Consider the following 25,283-nt stretch of genomic DNA (forward strand, 5'->3'; position numbering starts at 1 on the left):
CAGACGCTTTGTACTCTGAGCCCCCTCACACATCAGATTTTTTATCGCTTACCGTTTTAAACGTTTTATGATGCATGTAAATGTGCTGTAGGATAATAATCGGGGCTGTTGGTAAATGAAACCGAGCATTTGCAGCTTTTTCTGACACATTCATGTGTAGGGTTACAAAATATAGGCCCTGAATCTACATCCAGATACATTCACTAGAAGTTATATGTCTTATACAAAGCTTTTTATTTGCTTTTTTTTGTCGTTGTTGTGTGTACCTGTGTGTTCTCAGAAAGACTATTACATTGCATAGTATGACACTTAAATGGGTGTTAAAAATGTGTCAGATGTTTGAGAGTGAAGACTGGTCTTTCATCTGGGGAGATTGTAATGCAATGTAATTGCCCTGTTCTGATTCGACATTATGCTTGTGTGCTATTTGTAGCATATGTACAAGTGCATCTGTCACCTATTTGGGAAGAATTTTGTGGGTTCGGTGGCCTTGTTTTAAAGCCAACATCCTATAGAGGAGCTGAGCAAGTGAAATTGTCATGAACTAATGTAGACATTACACATCATCCCAGTATTGCGCACAGCCATGCAGTTTTTGAGCTATGATAAAAACAGTCATCATTTGCTTCTGTCTTAGTTGGTATTCCTGTGCATTTCAGGATCTGTTTTATAAAGATCAGATGCATCATGTCTCCGAGCTGATGTATGCAAGTATGTTAGAAGCATGTTTTTTTTCCTGCAGTCGGATGTACGATTAGGAGAAGGTTGTGCAGGATGACCCCTGCCTTACAGTGCTGTTCAACAGTCTTCGCCCACTAGACACGTCCAGAATCGCTTCAGTTTTCTCCATATTAACTGTCCTGTTTTGTTTCCTGTACTTTGGATGTTTCATTTGAGATGCACTGTCTATAAACTGATAATTACATTATGGCTGATCAATATTATAGTCTTAATCTATATTATTTTTTCTTTTGTGTAGGCGCAGTGAGTTTCCAATATAGACTTGTATTATTTTGAGTGATTGGTTACAGTTTGGTGCTTCTGTAAATGAACTATTTTGATTTCAGTTCTGATTTCACTTAACAGTTCTTTTAATAATTTTTATAAATCTTCTAGTATGTACTCTCCTCTTAGTCAGTTGTCAAATGTTGATGATTTTGGGATACAGTTTTTTAACAAAGCAGATATAATATTTCAGAAATAAAATAAGCGAAGTCACACAAAATTGTAAGTGCCACACTAGCTACGTTTCTATCCAAAGTAGCGGATTTAACCTATGCGCAAAATTGGAATATTGCATGAAACATTTGTAAAGCAGCGTTTCCATCCCCTGTGTTCCAGAGAACAAAATAGTAACTTCCTGGCGCAAAATATCTGTAATAAAAATGGAAGTTGCAGCAATCAGTGAAGTCACTGTGACTCTTTTTTTTTTTTTTTTTTTTCTGCTTCATAAAAGACTTGAGTCTCAGAGCACACAGACGAAACGCAGCAAACACTGTCATGTTAATCAATATGTTTTTCTCCAGTGTACAGAGTTTTTTTGTTTGTTTTTTCCCACAATGGATGCAAAAGAGGAACATATGTGACCTTGGACCAGTCGCAAGTCGCAAGGGTATATTTAGGGATGTGCAACAGTGACCGAGTACTCGACCGTGACAGCGACGATCGATCGTGTAAATGATGATCGAAATGTATTTTTTCTTTTTTTTCTCCTGATTGGTTATAGCAGCACCTAGGGCGGCGCCCGGAGCTCCAATTGTTTAGCTTTTGAAGTCACGTAGTGATGTCTAGTTTCACTTTGACAAGATAGATGAAAATACAGTTCAGTGCAAGCTGTGCAGCGCCAAGCTTTTATCTTGTGCTGAAAATATCCTTTAAATTCTATTCATAATTAATTTAGCAGTAATCATCAGTGATTTTGATACTGTAAAATAACATTTTGGTTGATCAAAGTGCAAATTGAATCCAAAATATTGCTGAAATATTAGTGACACTTTTTAAAGCGCAGTCGGAGTTACACTTTCGGTCAAGCTCACGTTTGCATTCGCAAACCTTTTGCGGATGAAAGTTATAATAGCTACATCTGATTAATCTACTATAGGATGCTTTGGGTCGGGATATCAACATTTATTAAGATGCTGAATGCTCTGCATATCAGTGTTTAGTTTCATGCTCAAATGCAATGCCCGATATTAATTGAGTTATTTGAGACGGCCATATTGCTTTTAGATGTTTGTTTAAAAAAAAAAAAAAAAAAAAAAATGCTGATGTTATAATAATGCAGCAGTGCTTTTTTTGTCATATTTATTCAGTGGCATAATTTGCATGGTTCTGTAAGTGTGCAGGTGATTTACGGAATCACTTAATAATGTGATTAAAATAAAGCACAGATCTGCCATAAACATAGCATTATAATGAGAACTTTATAGAAATCTATAATTTCGGGCCAAATAGTGCAGCCCTACAAACCTGGTATTGTTTATATATTTTAATTCGTTTTAGAAATTGCATTTTAAATCACACTTTTAACCAGAAAAATTGCAATTAGATTTTTTTCTCCAAATCATGCAGTCCTAGTTTGCTGAAATGAACAATGCGTAAGACAGATAGACGGACTTCTGGTAATGTACGTTTCTGTCGATCAATACGCTCTGCATGCATTTCACATGAGAGTAGCTGTCCAATCAACTGTTTGTATGTAAATCTGCTGCTGACATCACAGTTCTTCACATGTTGGTGTGTTGCAGTTCAGTATGGCAGACGAATGAGACAAGCCAGTAATGGAGCTGCTTCCTGCATCATATAAATCTCCTGTCTGGGAATATTCTGGCTTCCCAATACGTTACAACACAGATGGTCAAAAAAAACATGGCCAAAACAGTCACTCTTTATGAACTTTGTTCGATGTGAGTGCTGTATGCTCCAATATGACCAGTCTTTTATGTCATCATCTCCTGGGTTTTTTAAGCATGCAAATGCAAGTGAGACCGAAACAGCACACATTGCCTTCTGAGTTTAAACAGACAGCGCTATTTCAGAGAGACGCAAAACAATAACGAATGTGCCGGGCAGGGCTCGACAATAAGGACTGCCCAATGGCCTGTGGCCAGTGTGAAAGACGATTGGGACTGTGACAGTTCCGTCAGCTGTTCCGGGCCAGTGTTGTATCGTAATGAAAGCTTATAATTTGCATGTTTTTAAGGCTTGAAAGAGAACTCTCGTACGCTGTGTGAGAAGTTTTCTGTGCGCACACATCTGAAGTGTCAAACAACATTTTAATCAAAAAACATATATGTTGTGCCTCTAAGTGAATGTAAACAGTTGAGAAAGACGATGCATGTGTAACAGTATCAGCATATTGGATCTGTGCGTTGTTTTAAAATGACAGCAGCCTAAAATTCCTGATGCTGTCTGTTTTTAATGTTCATCAAACAAAAGAAAAAGAGAAAAAAATCACTCACTGCTCTTGACTTAAGGATTAATATACATTTATGCAGTGTTATTTTACATTTGATTACTTTATTCAGTTTCTGTACCTGAAAACCACTGTTATACTTTTCTGAAAAGTGTTTATTTCATCTGTATCTTTGCTCTGTTGTATTTATTTGTGCTATTGCTTGTAGTTTATTTGTTCTTATTTTCTTTTTTGTTTTGACAGAAGTCCTTTTTCCTGAATATACCTTGACCCTACACATGCTAAGCATACTGTAACACTAAAACTGTGATATAAACCGAATCGTGAGTAATTTAAACTGTTACACGTCACAATTTGATACAATTCACGATTCAATACTATTGTGACACTTTAAGCCAAAGTAGAGTTACTATTATTATTAGTATTATTATTATTATTACTTCTTAGTAATAATAATGTTAATGAGGTGTCCTGTTGATTTAAAATGCTAAATTTATTACATCGGGGTGGAATTAAATAGGCTTGGACTTGGCTCTGGTCCACAATGCACAGGGTGATACAAGAAAAAAAAAATCATGATTAGAAGCTGAAAATTGAGTTATGTTAGACACATATACTTTAGGGGTGTAAGAAAATATCGATACACGTCAGTATCGCGATATTATGTTTGGCGATACTGTATCGATTCTCAAAAACACTGAATCGATATTTTTTTTTTTTAACTTATTTACTTACTAGATTCGTGGCTTTGTGTTTGGTTTAATCCCAACCACTAGTCGCTAGATGTCAGTGTTATCTCAGAACGTAAATAGGCTTGGGTATCGAGTATCGAGTATTGATTGGAACCGGGACTAGCTTTGCGATTTTCCCGGAATCGTTCAAAAGTTTAAATTTCGATTCCTAGTTTCGATTCCCAGTCCGCCGACTGGAAGAAGAAACCGCATTACACCAACGAAGAAGCGTCCACCGAAAGTGTTGGCATAACCGAGCGAGTCGAACATGGCGTGCGTCGGCGGTCCAAAGTGTGGCTTCAATTTTCTAAATAGAACGAAATCTCGGCAAAATGCAACATTTGCGGCAAGATTGTTTCGTGCATAGGAGGGTGCACGTCGAACATGATAGAGCACCTCCGAGTTCATGGAGTAGAAATAAATAAATCTCTTTGATGCGCTGCGCCGACCGTCCTCCGCTGCCTCTTCCTCTGGCCTGGCAATCCACACGAGATCCGATTTTTTTCGTATTCGATCTGAGCCACTTCCAAATGTGGTTTTAAATCCGATACATATCCGATCTCTGAACATGCGACCTACGTCTAAACATGTATATCCGATTCCTATTGTAATTCCAAGCCATCAAATGGCAAGGGCGGCACGTTTGCTCACTAAAATATAGCTTCAATGTTGTATTATGAAGCAGACGTGCATGTATGCACTCGCACTAAAAATTTGCAGCTCAATATTAATGTGGGAACTTTGTCTAACATGAAAGAAATTGCGCACAAACATATATTCAGCAGCTTCGCACGCGCGCGCTCTCTCCCTTGCTCGCTCGAATTCATTCAAAAAACGGAATTCTAAAACTAATAAATGTAGATAAAATATCAAACACAAATTACCTTATTTTCCGGTCTATATCCGTTCAGTCAGAATTCGCGCTGCAATACACCCATGACAGCTGTTAACTTATCCATTCTGACAGGCTAATCATGGCCACTCCATGAATTATATAAATAATTTTAATAGCACGGCTATTCAAAACCCGAGGATCTACTATGTGCATTTAAAACTATCAGTGACGATCATTTTGGGGCAGGAAGTAGCCTAATGTAAACACAGATATCGATACCAGTCGCGTCTAAAGTGAGTGTAAACACACTGGCCAAAAAATCGGATATGGTCAAAAGATCGGATTTGTGCATTAAGACTTGCAGTGTAAATGCAGCCATACACTCATGTGTAAATGTGTTTTCAATATATTCATAATTTATAATATTTATATTCAAGTTCATAGATTTGATATTTATATTGTAGTTGAAAACAGCCCTGTGAGAAATTCATAGTAAAGTTCATAAAAAGTAAAAAGTTCATAGAATTAAAATTGATGGACAAGGTCAGACTATTTCCTTCAGAAAGACCGTTGGTTAGCTAGCTCATTTAAAATATCCTAAACTTTTTTTGACCCTGCCTCTTAAAAGAATCGGAATTGAGAATGGTTAGGAACCGGAATCGAAACAAGGAATCGAAATCGAAATCGGAATCGGAATCGTTCAAATTCAAACGATACCCAACCCTAAACGTAAACTGATGCGGAGAAGCACAAGGCGTGTGCATCACTGGCGTTAGCATTAGCAAACCCAGCTCACGAGATGATAGAATTATTCCAACTCCTGCCGTGATGTGCAGAGCTCATGTGGACTCATTTTGGTTTCAACTATAAAGAAACCACAAGGAGATCGACAAGAGTCATGTTGTTTGCGAAATAGGCCATGTTAGAATCCAATACTCAGGAACAGGGCTTGACATTAACTTTTTTGCTCACCAGCCACTGTGGCTAGTGGTTTTCCAAAGTTACTAGCCACTCAGCATTTTCACTGGCCACAATTTTGATGTTGGTAAATTACATTTTATATGATTAAAGTTGACTTTGTTATGCTTAAATTACTTGATTTTGAGTCATTTTACTTGATTTAGAAGATTTAAAACCCTTTCAAACTTTTAAATGCAGATTGACCACCCAAATCAAGACTACATTGTATATCAGCTGGTCTGTACAGGTGGGCAAGAGGTGGACAATATGAGCATGGGCTAATATGAGAAATTGTATAAGTTATTTGTGTTAGGCTATATAAAAGAACAAAGAAGCAAATTACAAAAACAATAGTAAATTAAAAATAATCTTTTTTCAGATACAGTAGGTTTATTTAACATATAGCCTACATTTATTTAACATCTTTTGTTGTTTGATTAACATTAATGACAGACAGGTAGGCCTATTTAATTGGGCTGCTGAATGCATGGACGTAACTGACGCATATCCAGTTATTACCCACCTGTTTACATCCACTTAAGCCATAACCGACTGTATTCACGCGAGATACTCCACACGATGGACATTTAGACATCTATGTGCACGTGTATTTTACTATTCAGGTGCGAGGAGCACTGATCGCGCGCGTGACAGAGAGAGAGAGAGAGAGAGAGAGAGAGAGAGAGAGCGCACGAGAGCGCTTCTGTTGTGTCATTCAGTGCAATTCTGCCTATCCCTCCTTCACTAACTGCACGTAAATAGCAAATTGTGTGATTGGATTGTAATTTTGTGCTACGACGATCTTCGACGATCATTTGGCTGTAAACTGAAATTATATTCAACCCGCCAAAGTGGCTAGTGGGAGTGGCTGTCTTACCCGCCACAGCTGAAATCTACCCGCATTTGGCAGGTTGGCGGGTGTTAATGTCAAGCCCTGCTCAGGAAACACATTGAATCTGAGAGCTCACTTTACATCCCGATTCCATCCACACTGCTGAGAGGCGTTTCGATAGAATATGTAATATGTACTGGATGCTGTCCTCTCAATAACAAAATAAACGCACAACAAAAATAACAGCAGAAAGAAAGCATCTGATCATAGCGATGTGGATATGTTTGCACCAGCTCTGTTCAGCACTTCAGTGAAGGCACGTTTATTTAAATAGCGCTTTATACAAAAGACTGCTTTAAAGCAAGCAGCTTTACAGTATTAAATATGAAAAAGTCATGCAGTCATGGAATGGACTATGCACTTTCTGTTGTTAAATACTTTAGAAATTAAAAACTGTTATTCTGTGAACCTTTAAAACATATACACCTAAATAATCCTGCAGTCACTTTTCTAGGCTATTTTCCCTTTACTAGATAGCACAAAATAGTGATTGATTAATGTCTTGATTAAATAAAATAAAAAATTTTGGTCAGATTTTATGCATATGGTGGTGTGTTCTTTATGACAGTTTTTTCTAAAATTAGATCCTCTTTCTAAAAAAACAAGAAATACCACAATATATCGCCTTTCTTACAGTATCGCAATATATCACAAAATATTGTATCGTAACCCCTGTATCGTGATACATATCATATCGCCAGATTCTTGGCAATACACAGCTCTAATATACTTGCACTGTCACTGACTACATATATTTAAAATTTTTACTGGTACTGTCACTGAAACTTGGTAAACTTTGATTTTTTTTTCTCACGCAGTACACTTGCACTTTCAGTGTAGGCATTCATTGGATCACAGACAAGCCGCACACAAACAGTCTTGGTGCTCACTTTGTCCTGTCTCTCTCTCTAATAATGCACTTACATGATAAGAAAAAACCATTTAAATCGTTGTGAACCATAAACGTACTGGAACTAAAAATATGATATGGTGATTTAAATGATGTTTGAGTGCTGTATAAGTATTTAGCACTCTTACTGCATGACATGGAGGCGCCGACACAATCACTTGCGTTTTTTCCTGATAACAGAGGAAACAACTTAAAATGCTCTGTCATTTTTTTGGTCATACAGATACGAGTAAATGCATCATTTGAGACTTTAAAGGGTCTACTTTTATTTGTGTAAACTCACAATAACAAGAAAAGGTGCTTTTGTAAAATAAAGAAAACAAACAGGATGCGCTTTCTGCCATCTTGGTCTATGTGAACTTGAGTGTGTCAAAAAAATAAACCAAAACTCAGTGTACTTGCCTCACAGACTTGAGAAATATATCTATAGAAAGCTTAAAGGGATAGTTCACCCAAAAATGAAAATTTGATGTTTATCTGCTTACCCCCAGCGCATCCAAGATGTAGGTGACTTTGTTTCTTCAGTAGAACACAAATGATGATTTTTAACTGCAACCGTTGCGGTCTGTCAGTCAAATAATGGGAGTGAATGGGAACTCTATCAATTAAAAAAAGTCGAAAAAACTTGCATAGACATATCCAAATTAAACCCTGCGGCTCGTGACAACACATTGATGTCCTAAGACACGAAACGATCGGTTTGTGTGAGAAAGCAAACAGTATTTATATTATTTTTTACCTCTAAAACACCACAATGTTCAACTTCGTTCAGCACTTGGTTAGTGAGGTCTGATCGCGCTCTGACAACGGCAGTAATGTCTCGCGCAAGTATACTTCAATGAGTGCTAGACATCACTGCCGTTGTCAGAAAGGGAAGAGATGGCAACCATTTTACCATTGACCATAGCCCGTGTTGTAAAAGCCTTTTTTTGGTGGTTGTTGTTTTCTGTATGTTTAGTTGGATGGGGTTCTGTGCATGTTTGGATATTGAACTGCAAATGTTTGTTTTGTTTTACTCATCCCTCATAGCAAACTTGTTCAGCGAAACCAGTGTCTTGCTCAGAAGTGGTATCAAGTGGCTTTTCTGTGAAATATCACAGCCTTGGGATTTCTAGGGAGCTTATCTGAAGTTGTGCAGGCTTACTTCCCTCTGATGTAAAGGAGATGTCACGCTTTAAGAGTGTCAGCATCTAAAGTTGACAGTGGAAACATACAAATCACACAATGAATCAAAGGCTTCAAAGCGACCTGTTTTACAGTTCAATCGAAGCATTTTCTTTGGACACAGGTCAGCCGAAACTGCTGCAACTCCACTTATCTCAAGATGTAATCCAGCTTAATTGGTGAGAGGTCATGAAACTGAAAGTTTCGTCTAAGATTCAGGTAACCTCAGTTACACATTCACTGATAGTGGAGGTCAGTTAATGTATGACACATTGCTCAGTCTTAATGTGAGGAGTTTGGCGCATATGTCATTTGTCAGTATCTTACTGAACGCATGAGTGTTCGTGTGCGTCTACACATTCAGTATTGCTTTATTATTATCGTAGACGAGCTGGACTCTTTGGCCGTAAAGGTCTTCTGACCTGCGGGAGGTCTGAGCTTTGAAGATCACTCCCAAAGATTATTCCCATCGGCATTAACCTTTCTGCCGCTCTGATCTGAGCTTGGACTTGGCGCACGCACGCCGCGCACTTCAACTGCACGCATACTTTTGAATTTCACAATACAGGACAGAGGAACACATGCTTATGCAAAGATAGCATCTAACAGAGTGCTGAGGCTTTACTGATTCGGTTTGGTTGTGGTTTTTATTGGATTACTCGGTATTGAATGTCATTTGTGATTTAATGAACACAGACACCTAGCTGGCATCTCACAGGTAAAGGTACACAGCTTCTGTTCCTGTGGTTGATGGAAACCTGATGCAAAACTGCTTTATCTTTTTATGAGCAAGTGAACAGTTGTGCAGGGCTTTACATACTAGGGCTCTTGGGGACGCTACAGGGTCTAAAAAAGGTATTTTAGGTGTATTTTTGGGGTTGTCATGGTAAACGTGCACTTAAGATAATAATGAAATATGTTCAATGTGATTTGTTTTTTACGCTGACATTGAAGAAATTTGATATTGCAATTTAATTCTGCCTGATCAGAAATCATTTGATTAATTGTTAAACAATGATTAATTTATTCTGTTGAAAGCACAAGTTTTTCACAGTAAAAAACCATTTGCATATAGTTTTATAAAAAAGTTTGATACGCTGTCATCTAAGGCTCCAACTAACAATTATGACTGCTATAATGATGCAGCTTTTCAATTGATTAATCTATTGATTTATTATACAATTAGTTGATTAATGTAAAAAAAAAAAAAGCCAATTAGTTGATTTAATCCTTTTGTTAGCTTCCAACCAGACAATTGGTCTGATTAAAATGTCAATATAATAAGTAGGCAATCACCAAAACGTGAGAATGAATCTGATTTTATTACATTCAGTGTAAGTGGCAATTTAATAGTGGTTAATAAATAATATATAATGTACTGATGGTAACAAGGTTGCGCTGTTGAAGCTTGCGCAGCCTCTCTGAGTTTTTATATTTATAATGTATGATACAGTTAAAGGTGATCTGGGAAATGTTAGCCTTATAGCATTGAAAATATATGATCCTACTCTCCCTGCAAATCGCAGTCCAAAGTCACGACTCCTCTAAAAGACATCAATGTGCGCACACACAACTGCTCTCGGCAAAGCGTCACAAGAGACGGCTTTAAACTACCTCGTGTCTCAGCACATAACATTACAATAATAATGAATGTAAACAACTTGTACCTGACTGCTGCAGATTAATTTCTGTGTTGATGCTGTTGACATGGAAATGCATAATTCCGAGTCTGACTGAAGAACTCCGGTTAGAACATCACGGTTGCCATCTCCTAATTACGGTAGTTATGGTGTGAACGCAGCATAAGCTTGTTGTTTTTATTCGGTAGGAACTGTAAAAGGTGGCTGCTGTTTGTTAGTGGTGCTCTGTGACTGATGTCTGTCTACATAAACTCTGCATAGCATGAAACGCGCTGATGCTGTATGATGTCTGCGTGAATGGTGCGCTAGGGAATGTAAAAACATACGTTGACAGGCAGGTAGGACATTGTATTATTTAATTTCGGACCGAATATAATAACTGGATGAGCATTTTATGGTCCTTTGCCTTCCACAGATGATATATATTTATAAAAATACATTTAAACCATTTAACATAGAGATTGCTGTCAGGATATGAGGAGACTTTCAACCAGTATAACAAAAAATGTTTCTGTAGAGAATCGCTTATTGCACCTTTAAGCAACATCACATGACCAAGAGTGCTGTTTTTCTGAATGCCACCACGATTGAAAATGTGGCACTGATTTCATACAACACTTCAATAAACAAGCAGGTAATATTAAGTCACTTAGATGCAATATTGACTGGTTTTTGTTTTATTTCAGCAGTGAAAATAGTTCCAAACAAAGATCACAGCAGAACCATAGCGCATCTCACAGCAACACTTTACTGAATGATTCCTCTTTCCGAGTCAAAGGTTCAAATCATCATTTGAATGAATGACTCATTGACTTGCTGCCACCTACTGGTGGTTTATTTTCATGTTTAAAAGTATAATTTTTTCCCCCCAACATTTCTTATTTATATATTCAAAGAAATATTAAAAACAATCTCATAACATTATTAAATGCAGTTGTAATTTTTCAGTGTAAATGATTTCATTTGATTGATAACAGCCTATAGTGTTGTCTTATTCTAATTGAATTTATTGATCAAGTTTAAGAATTTGAAATGAAAGATGAAGCATGCATTTATAAGATTGGTGGGAAAAATGCCCTTTTATAAAGGTTAAAAAAAATGCCCTCAGGGTAAATATCACAAATATGAAGATTGAAATATGCCAAAGCTGATAGAACACTGATAGAACAGCTTCCAAATAAATCATATTTTCACCACAAAAAATCCTTTTTTCCGGACAAGCAACTTTTTGTATTCAGACAAGTGAATTACAGATTTACTTGTCTGAAGGACAAGCACATAACAAGGCTTAATGTTGAGCCCTGAGGTGTCAGTTCGATTATAGAATGCATTTGTTAAACTTACTGACAACCGATTTGTAGTTCCTTTTGAATGCAGTGTATATCCTGTCAATAGTGAAGGGTGTTGAGTATGATCTACTTCGGTGGTACTTGCATTATGCTCATATCATACTCATTTTCAGCATCCCAGGGAGCCGAAGTCGCCATCTTAGGAGATGAACATGAACTGTGTGATGCATCGAGGCATTCTACACGAATCATTTTTATGCAATCAACGTCATTGATTACATTGAAGTGCCATTCCAGTCCTACTGTCAACCTGATAGAAAGAAAATATTTTCCTGAAATTTAACTATTTGCTTTAGTTACAATATGAAAAGCCAACGATATTACTTTGGAAGCAGACGGGAAAGAAACTGGCCTGGCTTTTGCCACACCCTCAAAATGGATCTAATGCATTCTTATCAATGAAACGCTCAAAGGCTTTTCCCATTGTGGAAGCACCCTATATAATTTTTCTTGCAGTGCAGTTAATAAGTTCCCGTACATCCACCAGTAAAGGATGATCTGATGCATCGTCGAAAGAGATTTGAGATTTAATTGCCATTAATTGCTTCAAGTGGCTGACCATTGACGGCCTGAATGACTTGATGCCACTTCTTCCTGAAAGTGCTTGTGGTACAAGCATACAGGAAGGAACTGTATGTTTATTAGTTAGCAGCTCACATTTGCGTCATTAAGGGAAGCTCTTAACGACCTTTTTCACATCTGAAATTTGAATGAATCTTTTGTCTGTAAGTCATTCCCGTCTTTGAGGAATTAGGCATCTTAACTGAAACTGTTATTTTTTGTTTAACAGCCAAAGGATGTGAATCCCGGCAACCTGTCTGTGTAGAACAGCTCTAGCCGAGCCGAGGGAAAGAGTGCAGATCAAACAAGCATGAGGCTGCTGGCCTCCACGCCACACCGACTGCAACAAACACGCGTCACCCCCATGGAGTTTTAACCCCTGCAGGAGTACAGGCTGCCTCTGTCCACCAACACTGGTGAAGGAACACAGGTATGTATGAGCACACACAGATATAGCAGCCCCTCCCTTTGGTTCTGCCCTTGAATAACGAACAAAATACTAGAGCGAGAGAAAGAGCGAAAGACTAAGGGTCCCATGTGCCATTGGGCAGCGGGGCTTTCGCCATGAGCAGTACTCTGGGCAAAGATAAAGACTCTAAGGAGAGGGAACCCAAAGCTGAAGGGAAATCCAAAACCAAAGGGAAAGATGCCAAAGACGGGAAGAAAGACACGAGTGGCGCTTCGCCCGCAGTGGCCTTCACGTTGGACAGCACGATAAAGCGGCCCAACCCGCCGCCCAGCACGCGCAAAAAATCCAGCAATGCTGAGGTTATCAAGGAGCTGAACAAGTGCCGTGAGGAGAACTCAATGCGCCTGGACCTGTCCAAGAGATCCATCCATCTCCTGCCCTCTTCCATTAAGGAGTTGACACAGCTGACCGAGCTCTACCTGTACAGCAACAAGCTGCAAAGTCTGCCGCCCGAGTTGGGATGCCTGTCGGGACTGGTGACACTGGCGCTCAGCGAGAACTCTCTCACCAGCCTGCCCGACTCGCTGGACAACCTGAAGAAGTTGCGTATGCTCGACCTGCGGCATAACAAGCTGAGGGAGATCCCCGCCGTGGTGTACCGCGTCACCTCTCTCACCACGCTCTACCTGCGCTTTAATCGGATCACCACCGTGGAGAAGGACATCAAGAATCTGTCCAAACTCACCATGCTCAGCATCCGAGAGAACAAGATTAAACAGCTGCCCGCAGAGATTGGTGAGTGAGCTGCTTCTTAAAACTGTTCTTTCTTTTTTTGTTGTTCTTTTTTTAAGCATATTCAGGGTTTTTTCCTGGGTCCGAAATGGTCTTTGGTGGTGGTGGTGACTAATTTGAAAATTAGTAATAATATGAATGACAAAGCAACACATTACACATTACACATTACAAAAATGGCAGGTCTGTTTATTTGGTAACACTTTAAACACAAAGTCTCATTTTTCAACATTAATGCATTAACTAACATGAACTAACAATGAGAAATACATTCGTTACAGTATTTGTTAATGTTAGTTAACTATGCCTAAATCCGTGTTATTATAGTATTATTTATATCAAGGTTGGGCGATGTCTACCAAATTGGCATCAGGCGATATCTACAGTCGCGATGGACGATGACATTGTTCGCGTTTGAGCGTTAAGCTCAACTTCCATTGGAATGAATTAAAAACGCTTGCTCTGCTTGGGGCCAGTGGACATGCATCGTTAATGTGGCGCATGTCTTGAGAAAGAGAGAATGCACACAGAGTTGAAAGGGCTTGAATGAAGTGAAGTTTGGCTTTAGATAAAACTACTAAAGGTAATAGCGCTGAAATATCATTGCCACGAATGATCCTGAGTGCTTGTGGTGTGATCCGCACCGCTGTTTTGACGCATTGCTCACTTCAACTAGACACAGTAAAATGGTGCTATCATTCTGTCTCACTTGAATATCAGTGGTTTAGTTCGTGTACAACGTCTAGTATCCTATAATTCGTCTGCCGTTTTTTGCGCAATAAAATCTTTACTGTTTAATTTGTTCATTGAACTGTTTTGAATGTAATTTGTATTGTGATCGGAAACAACTACATTGTTATTACCTAATCAGGGAAAAAAAATATTTGAAGTAACTACATGGAAATTGAAACGGAAATTGAAACCTTTAATTTTTGTTTTCATTTTAAGTAAAAAATTCTTGTATGTGCTTTTGTCATTTATATTATTATTATTTTTTTTTTTAATTCTATTTAGTTGTAATTTATATTAATTTCAGTTTTGGTAATTAAATAGCACTTAAAGTAGTACTTAAACTTATAAACTTAACTTATTTTATATCAGTTAGTTGCCAAATATATAATTATATAATTATTGATTTACCATAGCATAAAATAGCATGCTCTGGGAACACACAAAATGATTGAAAGGCAAAAAGAGCCTCAGTCTTCTGATTGGTTAACAAATCTGACCATATTCTATGGTCTATTTTTATAAAAATATAAATATATATAGTGTCATTCCATAAAATCTCTAAAAGTACAAAATTTCAGTGTTCATTTGTGATGATTCTGCTGGCTTGTGTTATAGGTGAGCTCTGTAACTTAATTACGCTGGATGTAGCCCACAACCAGTTGGAGCACCTTCCTAAAGAGATCGGCAATTGCACTCAGATCACCAACCTTGACCTGCAGCACAATGAACTTCTTGACCTACCTGAGACTATAGGTGAGGATCTGCTCAAGCTGGGATCTTTTATTGTTGGAGGCAAAACAAAAATTGTACTGTACACTTCTGCTTTGGGGAAATTTGTTGGCTTTGTGAGCATTCAGTTCTACATTAGAACAGTCTAATTAAGGATAATCTGATCAGTGGAGGAAGTATGCCTATATGCCCATGTAAAGATTAGATCAACAGTTCTGGACCATAAACTTATTTGGACCACAGACAACACATTTGGATCATAAAGTTAAGCATATCGATGGCATTTCTCACATTAATTTACTGTTTCAGGTAATTTGTCGAGTATAAACCGTCTCGGTCTGAGATACAACCGCCTATCAGCGATCCCTCGATCTTTAGCGAAGTGCCGAGAGCTGGAAGAGCTCAACCTTGAAAACAACAACATCTCAGTGTTACCAGAGGTGAGGCTTGCTTCAGCTCATTCCAGCTTTTAATAATTATCAGTCTCACATTGTTTGTCGTTGTCCTGTTTATGTATATTTTATCGATCACTATTGGTTCCTCCTCAGGGGCTTCTGTCCAGTCTGGTGAACCTGACGAGTCTGACGCTGGCGCGGAACTGTTTCCAGTCTTATCCAGTGGGCGGCCCATCCCAGTTCTCCACCATCTACTCACTCAATATGGAGCACAACCGTATCAACAAGATCCCCTTCGGCATCTTCTCCCGAGCCAAAGTGCTCAGCAAGCTCAATATGAAGGTGATTGTTCATATGAGTTACTGTTGAAATATGTTGGAAACAAACTTTTCAGGACATGGTCTTTAACTAAAGAGCAGACTAAGGTAGAGGCTTGTGGGTAGGCTGTTTTGTCCTGGACCAATAAGCAGCATTGTTGTGGCTAGTTTTGCCTTGCAAAGCGCCTCTGACATTTTCTTAAAAAAATGTTTTTACAGGACAACCAGTTAACATCTCTTCCGCTGGATTTTGGGACGTGGACCAGTATGGTGGAGCTGAACCTGGCAACAAACCAGCTTACCAAGATTCCAGAGGATATCTGTGGACTTGTGTCTTTAGAGGTGACATAATGTTCTGTATTTTAACAAATCACTGAGTTTCATGATAGCAAACCCATTTTTGTCATGTAGTTAGGTCTATGCTTTGGCTCATTGTTTTTCCATTTGATTCCTTCAGGTCCTCATATTATCCAACAATCTTTTGAAGAAGTTGCCTCATGGGATTGGGAATTTACGGAAACTACGAGAGCTTGACCTTGAGGAGAACAAACTGGAGTCCCTCCCGAATGAGATTGCCTACCTTAAGGATCTGCAGGTAGAACATTTGTCTACATAAAAGGGTTTTTCCTGGGTCAAAAATGGTCTTCGGTGGTGGCTGACAGATATGGTCATCCAAACAAACAGTAAAAAGTACCCTACCCACATGATCTGCAAGCCCAGTACTGACAATAAATTACCTGCCACTCTTAATGTAATCCTATCTTTCACTCTTTGAAAAAAAATCTGTGATTTCATAGCTTTGTAAGAAGTAAAGATGCTTCTTTGCTAGACCAGATAATTAATTTGGTACTTATATTAATAATAATTAGTAATCAATATTAAAAAATAGCATTTAAAAGTGTTTTTTTTTTTTTTTTTTTTTTATCTAATCTAATTTATCTAATTTTCTACCTTAATTGAATGCACCTAGCTAACAACAACTTGCTTTGTTCTGGTTTCATCTCACTCCAGTCTAAACTAACTGATTTTAGGCCTAAAGGTAATTTACTACACATTGTCATACAAATAACCTGAAAATACTGTGGATTATTAAGGCTAAATCTTACTAACCATTCTTGCTAAATGGGGTAAGCACACTTGCGTTCTCATTTCAGGTGTTTAAAATTGAGTAAATTATTTGTTATAGCTACACCGATTCAGACAGTGACCGTTCAGTTGAACTGAATCAGTTCAAATAAGTCATTAGGTCGCAATATTCTTTTTTTTCTTCTCGTTAATTGAAAGTGTGGTTTATGTCAGCTGCATGTGCAGAATGCCTGTCAGAGACGAGGTAACGTTTTTTGAGCACTATTCACACCCAGTGGTTATTCAGGGGAAAAAAAAAAAATTCTCAGAATGCGCCACATGAAACATGGATTCGGTCTTCCGGACTTTTAGCATCGTGGCAGTTCATTTAGATTATTATGTGCGAGGGACATAGCAAAAGACAGTACTTAGTTTGAAGACAGAGAGAGCGCGCACACGAGGGAGGAGCTCTCTGCTCATTCTCTCCGTCAGTTAACATGTGCCCTATCATGCGTGCAGAACTCATCTGCATTACTCAGAAAATCACAATAACTGATCAAACAAGGCTTTGGTGGGACAAAAATTCGTTTTGGCTACCGTCAAAAATTTTTCAATGTAGGAAAAACCCTGCATAAGCAGCTGCCTTTTAAGGCTTCCAATGAAGTCTTTTGCTAGCATGTTACTCCTATATTGTGTAAAATTTTTAGTTGGGTCCAACTTTTATATCAATATTTTGCAGTACTGTATGGAGCCCCTAAAGGGAAATGATGTAAAAAAAAAAAAAAAAAAAAAATGAGATGGGAGGAAAAATTATAATTCAATGCATTTGAATCCTTTTGCAAAAGTATTTTGTTCCCTCATTAAACTTTTGCTCATGAAAGCATTGAAAAATAGTCCTTCCTCATATTATTTCCATGTTTTGTGAGCGAATGCACACTTTCTTGGGGAAATACAAATGTTTTGCGAGAGAACAAAAGTTTTTCAAGTGTAAACAAACTTTCTCGAGGGAATGCAATGTTTTTTTTGGGGGGGAACACACCACTTGTTTTTCAAGAGAACACAAAAGTTTTATGAGCAAATGCTAACTTTCTCGAGGGAATGCAATTGTACCACTGTACCACCCGTGGTATATACTAGCATTCAAGAGTGTCCTTGGGAATGCTAAGGGGTTAAGAATGAATGTAAAGTTTCTCAGAGCCAACGCAAAAGTTTTGGTAGAAAACGCTGAAGTATCAAATGCAAAGTTTCTCCAGGGCATGGAAAAGTATTGCGAGAGAATGCAGAAGCATTGAAATAAAATAAAAAAATTAGGGCAATTGTCTCAAAACACACCTGGTCCAGCTAATCAAGGTCTTCAGAAGCCCTCCAGGATCTGAGTTTGAGACCACTGCTTTAGGGGCTCCGTACTAAAATATGCAAGTATGTTTACACTGATGAGCCATTACATTATGACCACGTTGCATTATGAATGAGCACGCCTGGCAACCGAATGGTGCCACAGGTGCAGCTCACAGAGCAGTATATATACCACCCTAGGACCGGCTTTCGGTCAGAGTGTTCGGTGTCACAATGGGAAAAGCTGCTGAGTTAACCGCACACCATCACCAACAACGTATGAAATGGGCCCAAGATCATTGAGATTGGACCGTGGATGATTGAAAGAAAGTGGCCTGGTCTGGCAAATCAAGATTCCTGGTGCATCACGTTGAAGGCCAAGCACAGAAACGCTGATTACCAACAGAGACTATGGCACCTGGATGCACTGTTGGGCGGACAGGGGCTGGCAGCGGTTTTCTTGGGACACTTTAGGCCCCATTATCCCAATAGCACAATCCCTGACAGCTGTCAGGTATCTGAACATTGTTGCGGACCAAGTGCACCCATTCATGGCAACTGTGTTCCCTGCCGGTGATGGCCATTACCAACAGGATAATGCGTCATGCCACACTGCCAGAATAATTAAGGAGTGGTTCGAGGAACATGTTGGTGAGTTTCTGTTAATGCCTTGGCTTGACATGAGCCCAGTTGAACATTTGTGGTTCAATTTGGAAAAGCAGGTTCGCTCTACATCACCACTAGGGCTGCACGATATCGCGATTTATTGCAAATTTTTTCGCACACAATTTGCCAAAGGCTGCAATTTATTTTATGTGCAGCTTGTCAGAACCGTACGGCTCTGTGATCAGAAGTAAATGCTTCTCCATCTGAAAGCCAGAGGGTGATCTAATTACGAAACTCCAAATATGCCCTGCCGCAGAAGTAGATAACATGCGTCATTCCAGGAAATCCCTATGGACGTCATACTATCTCTGTAGCTGAATAAACAGAAGATTGAAAGCTTTGATTGATTAAACAGGACTAATAAACACATGACTGCCTTATTCTGTGTAAGAAGCCACATCATCTCACAGAAGGATGCTGAACTGTCATTATGAAGTGAGTTTGGAGTAAAAACATGTTATTAAATGGTGTCTTTTGTTGGACAAGATGTTAATAAATGCTTCTGGAAAGATGTTTGATTTTCAAATGTACATTATAAGCAACTTAAACTCGAAGTGCTCTCAGATGGATTAGCATTTGGAGCCATACTACATTATCAAGCTGCGAAAAAAAAAAAAAAAAAAAACACTTTAAGCCTTTTCGATTTCATAATTGTGTTTAAGCGTGATTTCAATGTTATTTTTCGTATTGTGCGATCCATCCAGCAGCCCTAATCACCACCACCCTGCAATGTTGACATTATAGGGGCTTTCGCACCGGAGGAACCTTGGTTCCTAGAACTAAATTGGCTGAAGTACCCGGATATTGCTGTGTTCATACTGCAGGAACTAGGAACAATTTTAGTTCTAGGAACTCCTTTTGGGGGAACTGAATTAGCTCCTACTTCAGAGTAGGGTCTAAACCAGCACTATAGGATCAGTGACGTGAGTGTTGGTTGATTGGTCAAACGCATGTTTAACGCAAACACCGACATTTTTAAAAAGCGGTGTAAACATATTTTCTTCATGAACATGGAAAACAGTGATAACAGCATTTACCTGTTGTCTGCCTCGCGGCCTAGGCCTAATTGAAAGGGGGTGTGGAGAAACTGAGTTAGCAAAGATTCATTTTGTGATGTAAGTACAACAAAGTTCTTGTTTATACTTTTGTTTTGGGGTAAAAACAACTTTGAAATACCTTCGCAGTGTCATACTGTTTATGAACACACCGATTAGATTAATATGCTATGTGCGCTTTCCTCTCAACAACAAAAACACAAAACAAATATGAAAAAAATATATATAAATAGTAAGAAAGCGTCTGATCTGATCATAGCGATGTAGATATGTTTGCACCAGCTCTGATTCAGCACTCTCCAAGTCATGTCACGTTTATTTATAGCCTACCACTTTATACAATATAGCCTATTGCTTTAAAGCCACAAAAATCATAACTATCTATAGGCCTAGTGACTGAGACATGTATTCAAGAAATTTATTAAAACAGAAAAGGCCACTCAAACATGGTAGTCGGTTTGTTTGTTACACACTTCAATCCGCGTCATCAGGTTCACACATGGCCTCGCACCCCCCCTTGCGATGGGCCTGTCTGCAGCGTTGTTCTTTTCTCAGCCTCGATACAAAAAGTTGCCCCACTCTTTGCTCTTTCAGTCACATAAATTATGTGTTTACATTCCATCTCCATTATCACGAAACCCACGACACACAACAAACACAGCTCCGATCAAGGCATCTTCCATTTTCTGGTTTTTAGCATTTGTAAATGCTACACTTAAAGACGCCGCTGTTGGACACTTCACAGTTCCTATTCCCTGTGCAGATGCAACCAGGAACATGACCCGGGGGAGAACTCGGTTCTTGGAACTATCCTAGTGGCTAGTTCCTATAACTGAGTTCCTAGAATTATTCAGTGTGAAAGCCCCTAATGTTACCAGATACCCCAGGAGACCTATCGCCACCTCGCTGAATCAAGTTTTGTTGGAGGTTCTACCTGTTATTAGACAGGTGGTCATAATGTAATGGCTCATCGGTGTATTATACAGAATGATTTTTGTCCCTCACTTTGCTCGTTGCTGTGCATTCTCGGAATGCCCTATCCACAAAGGACACATGACAGACTGTATGGATGCTGTTATACTATTTGTTTTGATTCGTGAAACTCATTTTTAACATTTATTTGCAGAAACTTGTGTTGACCAATAATCAGCTGACCACTTTGCCGAGAGGAATCGGTCACCTGACCAACCTGACATACCTGGGCTTGGGAGAGAATCTACTGCAGCACCTACCTGAGGAGATCGGTACGACCTCGCCGCCGCCCTCAAACGCACACAGCCACACATCTATACGCAACTCACTCACAGTCTTTCTCTGTCCAACCCACAGGCACACTGGAGAACCTCGAGGACCTGTACCTGAATGACAACCCTAACCTGCACAGTCTGCCGTTCGAGCTGGCCCTGTGCAGTAAGCTGTCCATCATGAGCATAGAGAACTGCCCCCTCAGCCACCTTCCACCGCAGATTGTCGCCGGAGGCCCTTCGTTCATCATCCAGTTCCTCAAGATGCAGGGTCCCTACCGTGCCATGGTCTGAGACGCTCGCACACTGTACAAAGAGGAAACCGAATCGCCGCATGGCGTTACCTTGTTGTCGTCATTATATCTAGGACAAGAAACTGTGCAACTGGGTTCCATTTGATGGAGGAATCATAGCCAGTTAGGTCCCCTTTACCCCCGTAGAAAACAATGTCTAGACTTCTGTTGCCAAAATTAATGTACATTAGTGATTCTGAAGAGGCGCTCTTAAAATGTTTCAATCATTTTGCCAATTTATTGAAAGTCATTACAGGGGTTTCGATGCCATGAAACAGTTGTATGCAAAAACAAAACATTTTTACAAGTTCATTTTTGCTGCTGCTGCCGCCATACTGTATGCGAGTTATTTGATTTTTTTTTTTTCTTTTTTTTTTTTTTTTTTTTTTCTTTAGCCAGTTTTTTTTTTTTCTCCTTTTTTTTTTATCATCCCACAACCAAAAGATTTTTATTGTACAGAGGACCTGTTTGGAAGCAGTGAACAAATGTTAGTGTTTTTTTTATATATATAAATATATATATTAATTGTTGTTATTATTATAGAATTGTGCCTATCCAGTGCAGTTGGGTGGTTTGTGTCTGAACATAATTATCCAAGAGGTTTTTAATACAAAAAGGATGAATTTGCAAAAGTATAATTTATTCCGTAATTTCTTTTCATTTTGTAATGATTGTTGATTATTTTGTCAATCCCTTTTTTAAATATTCATTCCTGTTCGCTATTTGGACGTGTTGCTGCGCTTGACGTTTTAAAATTATAAATCTGCAATTCTTTTTTTTTTTTCTTTCTGCGATTATAGTGAAAACGAAGCAACAGATGAATCAAAAATCACTTTTGACAGCAATCACGTCATGGGTTTAGCTAGTTCGAGCTAGTGCGTCACCCTGGTATCGGGGTCTCTGTACTGAAAGCGGGGTTTGTAATTGTTTACTTGTTTGCCATATCCACAGTGTTGCGCTCTGCTTGTGTCCTATTGGTGAGAGTCGCATCTACATATCATATCAGGTGCTGAACAATGCTAGCAGTTAAAAGCCCACGTTTACTGTGAGGAATGCCAAACGCCTATTCAACATTACTTTCATCCTTATTTTTTTTTTCCGCATTTGAAGGATTTCCTGGTCTGTGTCATCGGATCAGTTTTAAACTTCTTCACTTGATTTCTGCTCTCTTAAATTTCCAGAATTTTAAACAATGGTTACTTTTTTTTTTTTTTTTTTTGCACCGTTTGTCCCACATACCGCCCCTCTAATGCTGCTGCCTTTAATGCACTTTGTATTGATATTTGGCATCCTCCACAAGTAAAAGGGTCGTGATATTTCATGTTACCGATTAAACATATGGATGGGGGCATTTATTATTATTATTATTATTATTATTTCTGAAGTATTTTATCTTTTTATTTTAATTCTCTATCATGTATATTTTATAACAATGAATGAAAAAATTTGCCTCAGCAAATTCGAACGTTAACATTCTATTAAGAACCTTACACTTCTTTCTCCATATTAAATGTTTTGATTTAAACTTCTGTCTGACTAGTTTGTTTCTACATTTAAAAGTTCCTATCAGTTTCAAATGGTGCAGATAAAGTATTGCAATTAAAAACTGAAATGTTTTGATTATACAAACTTGCCGACTTTTTTTTTTTTTTTTTTTTTTTTCTCTCACCTTTTTAAAAAAATGTTCAAGAATGTTTTGTTCAAGAAAAGATGGAATTTCTTTTGGTTTAGTATTATATCAAGTGACTGTAAATTTCCACCACTCTAGTTCATCAAGTCAATATTTTGTTTGTGTTCTGTCCACGCTGTTTCTTTTTTTTTTTTCTTTCCACGTTCCCTCTCGCTTTTTCCTTTGATCCGTAAAGACATTGTATGCATTGGCAGCAGTGTAAAGGTTTTGGAGAGGCACATCGCATTCGTGGGGCCATGAAAAGGACACAAATCGCTGCTTTTTTATCAACCAGCAGAACCTGTTGCTGCTTACGGACCTCCTAGAAACGTAATGCTGTAAAAGAACCGGCCCATGCGAGACGTTACGGACTGGGTTCTCGGGCCGGTTCTACCAGCATAACCGTTCTGCTACAGATGAACTCCCTCTGGACCTGATCGGCCGATACGGTGCATATCTTGAGCCGGACACAGGCGCTGAATAAAAACAAAAAATGACAAAAATACAAACATTGTAAAAAGGGCTTTCTCTGTTCATGCTTAACTATACACCAGAGGCATTGCATTCCTGGTTTTGTATAAAAGCTTAGAACTGTACATTTGAGTTTTCTTTTGTGTGTGTGTGTGTGTGTGTGTGTGAGTGTGAGTGTGTGCGCGTGAGTGTATATGTGTGTGAGGGAATAGATAGATGTTAACAAAACGGAATTATGATGTGACAATAAATGCCTTTGAGTACTTCAAGTGAGACGTGCATTAGGGACACGTCCTTGTGATGTGTCCCATTTAAGTTTAATTTTTTTTTATTTATGTGCCATTTATGCAGGAGAGTGAGGCTGGTTTTTACGTAGGGTAACAGTATGATCGGTTTTGGATGAGAATGCATCACAAATCAGGAATGTAGTCCAAAAAAGACAATAAAAACAATAATTGTACTTTTGATGGTGAATAATGATAGTGCAGAGTTATAATCAGCCACGGTGGCAATTTTAATCTTGTATTGTTCTGGTGAATCCTTATGATTGGAGCTTAAGGGTATGGTTTATTTTATTTTTTTATATATTGTCTGTGCATTTAGGCCATAGAAACTGTACAAATGAAGGTCATTTTCCATGTTTCCATTTTTTTTTTTTTTTTTTTTTTTACGGGAATGTTATGTTTCCTGTTTTTTTTCTTGCCTTGCTATGTATAGGAAACAAGCATGTTAATTTTCTTTTTTCTTTTTTTAAGATTCATATTTGTCTGGTTGGGTGGACAGGGATGTAAAAAAAGAAGTACAAAAGATAAAAATGTTGTTCTTTCGTAACTGCAAAATGTTTGTTTTCTTTTTTACTTTTCTTTTTTTTTTTTTTTTTTGTTTACACTTCATAGGGTATCAAGTGTTGTGCGGACATGTCCTAACCTACTTTTCTCTAGAAAAAACAGCCTTAAAGGTGATTCTTGATTTCTTTCTTTTTGACTCAGCCCGAACAAGTAACAGGACCCTCTTCCATCAGATCAAGTCTTTGCTTTGATAAGCATTCTTCAAATAAATGTTCATTTGACTGCCTTATGAATGTCAAATATGTTTCTCTCTCACCCTTCATATATTTTCAGTCCAGATCAATAATCCATTCAAATTAATGCTTCTGTCAGAGAGAATATAAAACTGATATCTCACTTTGGCTAAATGTCTGTCTGTCTGTCTATCTACCTCTCTGTCCGTCTGTCTATATCTACAGTATCTGTCTATCTACCTCTCTGTCTGTCTGTCTATATCTACAGTATCTGACTGTCTGTCTATCTATACCTCTGTCTATATCTACAGTATCTATCTATCTATCTATCTACCTCTCTGTCTGTCTGTCTGTAGTATCTGACTGTCTTGTCTATCTACCTACCTATCTGTCTATCTACACCTCTGTCTGTCTGTCTATATTTACAGTATCTGCCTATCTGTCTATCTACACCTCTGTCTGTCTCTATCTACAGTATCTGTCTGTATGTCTATCTACCTACCTGTCTGACTCTCTCTGTCTGCCTCAGTCTAACTATCCACCCGTCTTTCTCTATAGTATTTGTCTACCTGTCTATCTGTCTGTCTATATCTGTCAGTAAAAAGTCTGAAACACATTTGCCTAAAATATCTA

The 25,283-nt window shown here is 38.4% G+C and overlaps 1 protein-coding gene across 5 annotated transcripts in view; it reads left to right on the forward strand.

Moving 5' to 3' along the window:
* Positions 1-24,717, forward strand: part of shoc2 (SHOC2 leucine rich repeat scaffold protein) — a 29,536-nt gene extending 4,819 nt beyond the window's left edge. For 4 of the 5 annotated variants that reach the window (XM_048167568.1, XM_048167579.1, XM_048167552.1 and 1 more), the window contains exons 2-9: positions 12,687-13,661; positions 15,006-15,143; positions 15,429-15,559; positions 15,668-15,856; positions 16,051-16,173; positions 16,289-16,426; positions 21,079-21,196; positions 21,282-24,717. In XM_048167568.1, the coding sequence (XP_048023525.1) occupies positions 13,022-13,661; positions 15,006-15,143; positions 15,429-15,559; positions 15,668-15,856; positions 16,051-16,173; positions 16,289-16,426; positions 21,079-21,196; positions 21,282-21,490 (1,686 nt within the window). In that variant the 5' untranslated portion in view covers positions 12,687-13,021 and the 3' untranslated portion in view covers positions 21,491-24,717. The remainder of the gene's footprint in view (positions 1-12,686; positions 13,662-15,005; positions 15,144-15,428; positions 15,560-15,667; positions 15,857-16,050; positions 16,174-16,288; positions 16,427-21,078; positions 21,197-21,281) is intronic. The other variant, XM_048167586.1, reaches the window with a different exon arrangement.
* Positions 24,718-25,283: the final 566 nt, after the last annotated feature.

Source organism: Megalobrama amblycephala, linkage group LG2, assembly GCF_018812025.1.
Source record: "Megalobrama amblycephala isolate DHTTF-2021 linkage group LG2, ASM1881202v1, whole genome shotgun sequence".
Taxonomy (NCBI): Eukaryota; Metazoa; Chordata; class Actinopteri; order Cypriniformes; family Xenocyprididae; genus Megalobrama; species Megalobrama amblycephala.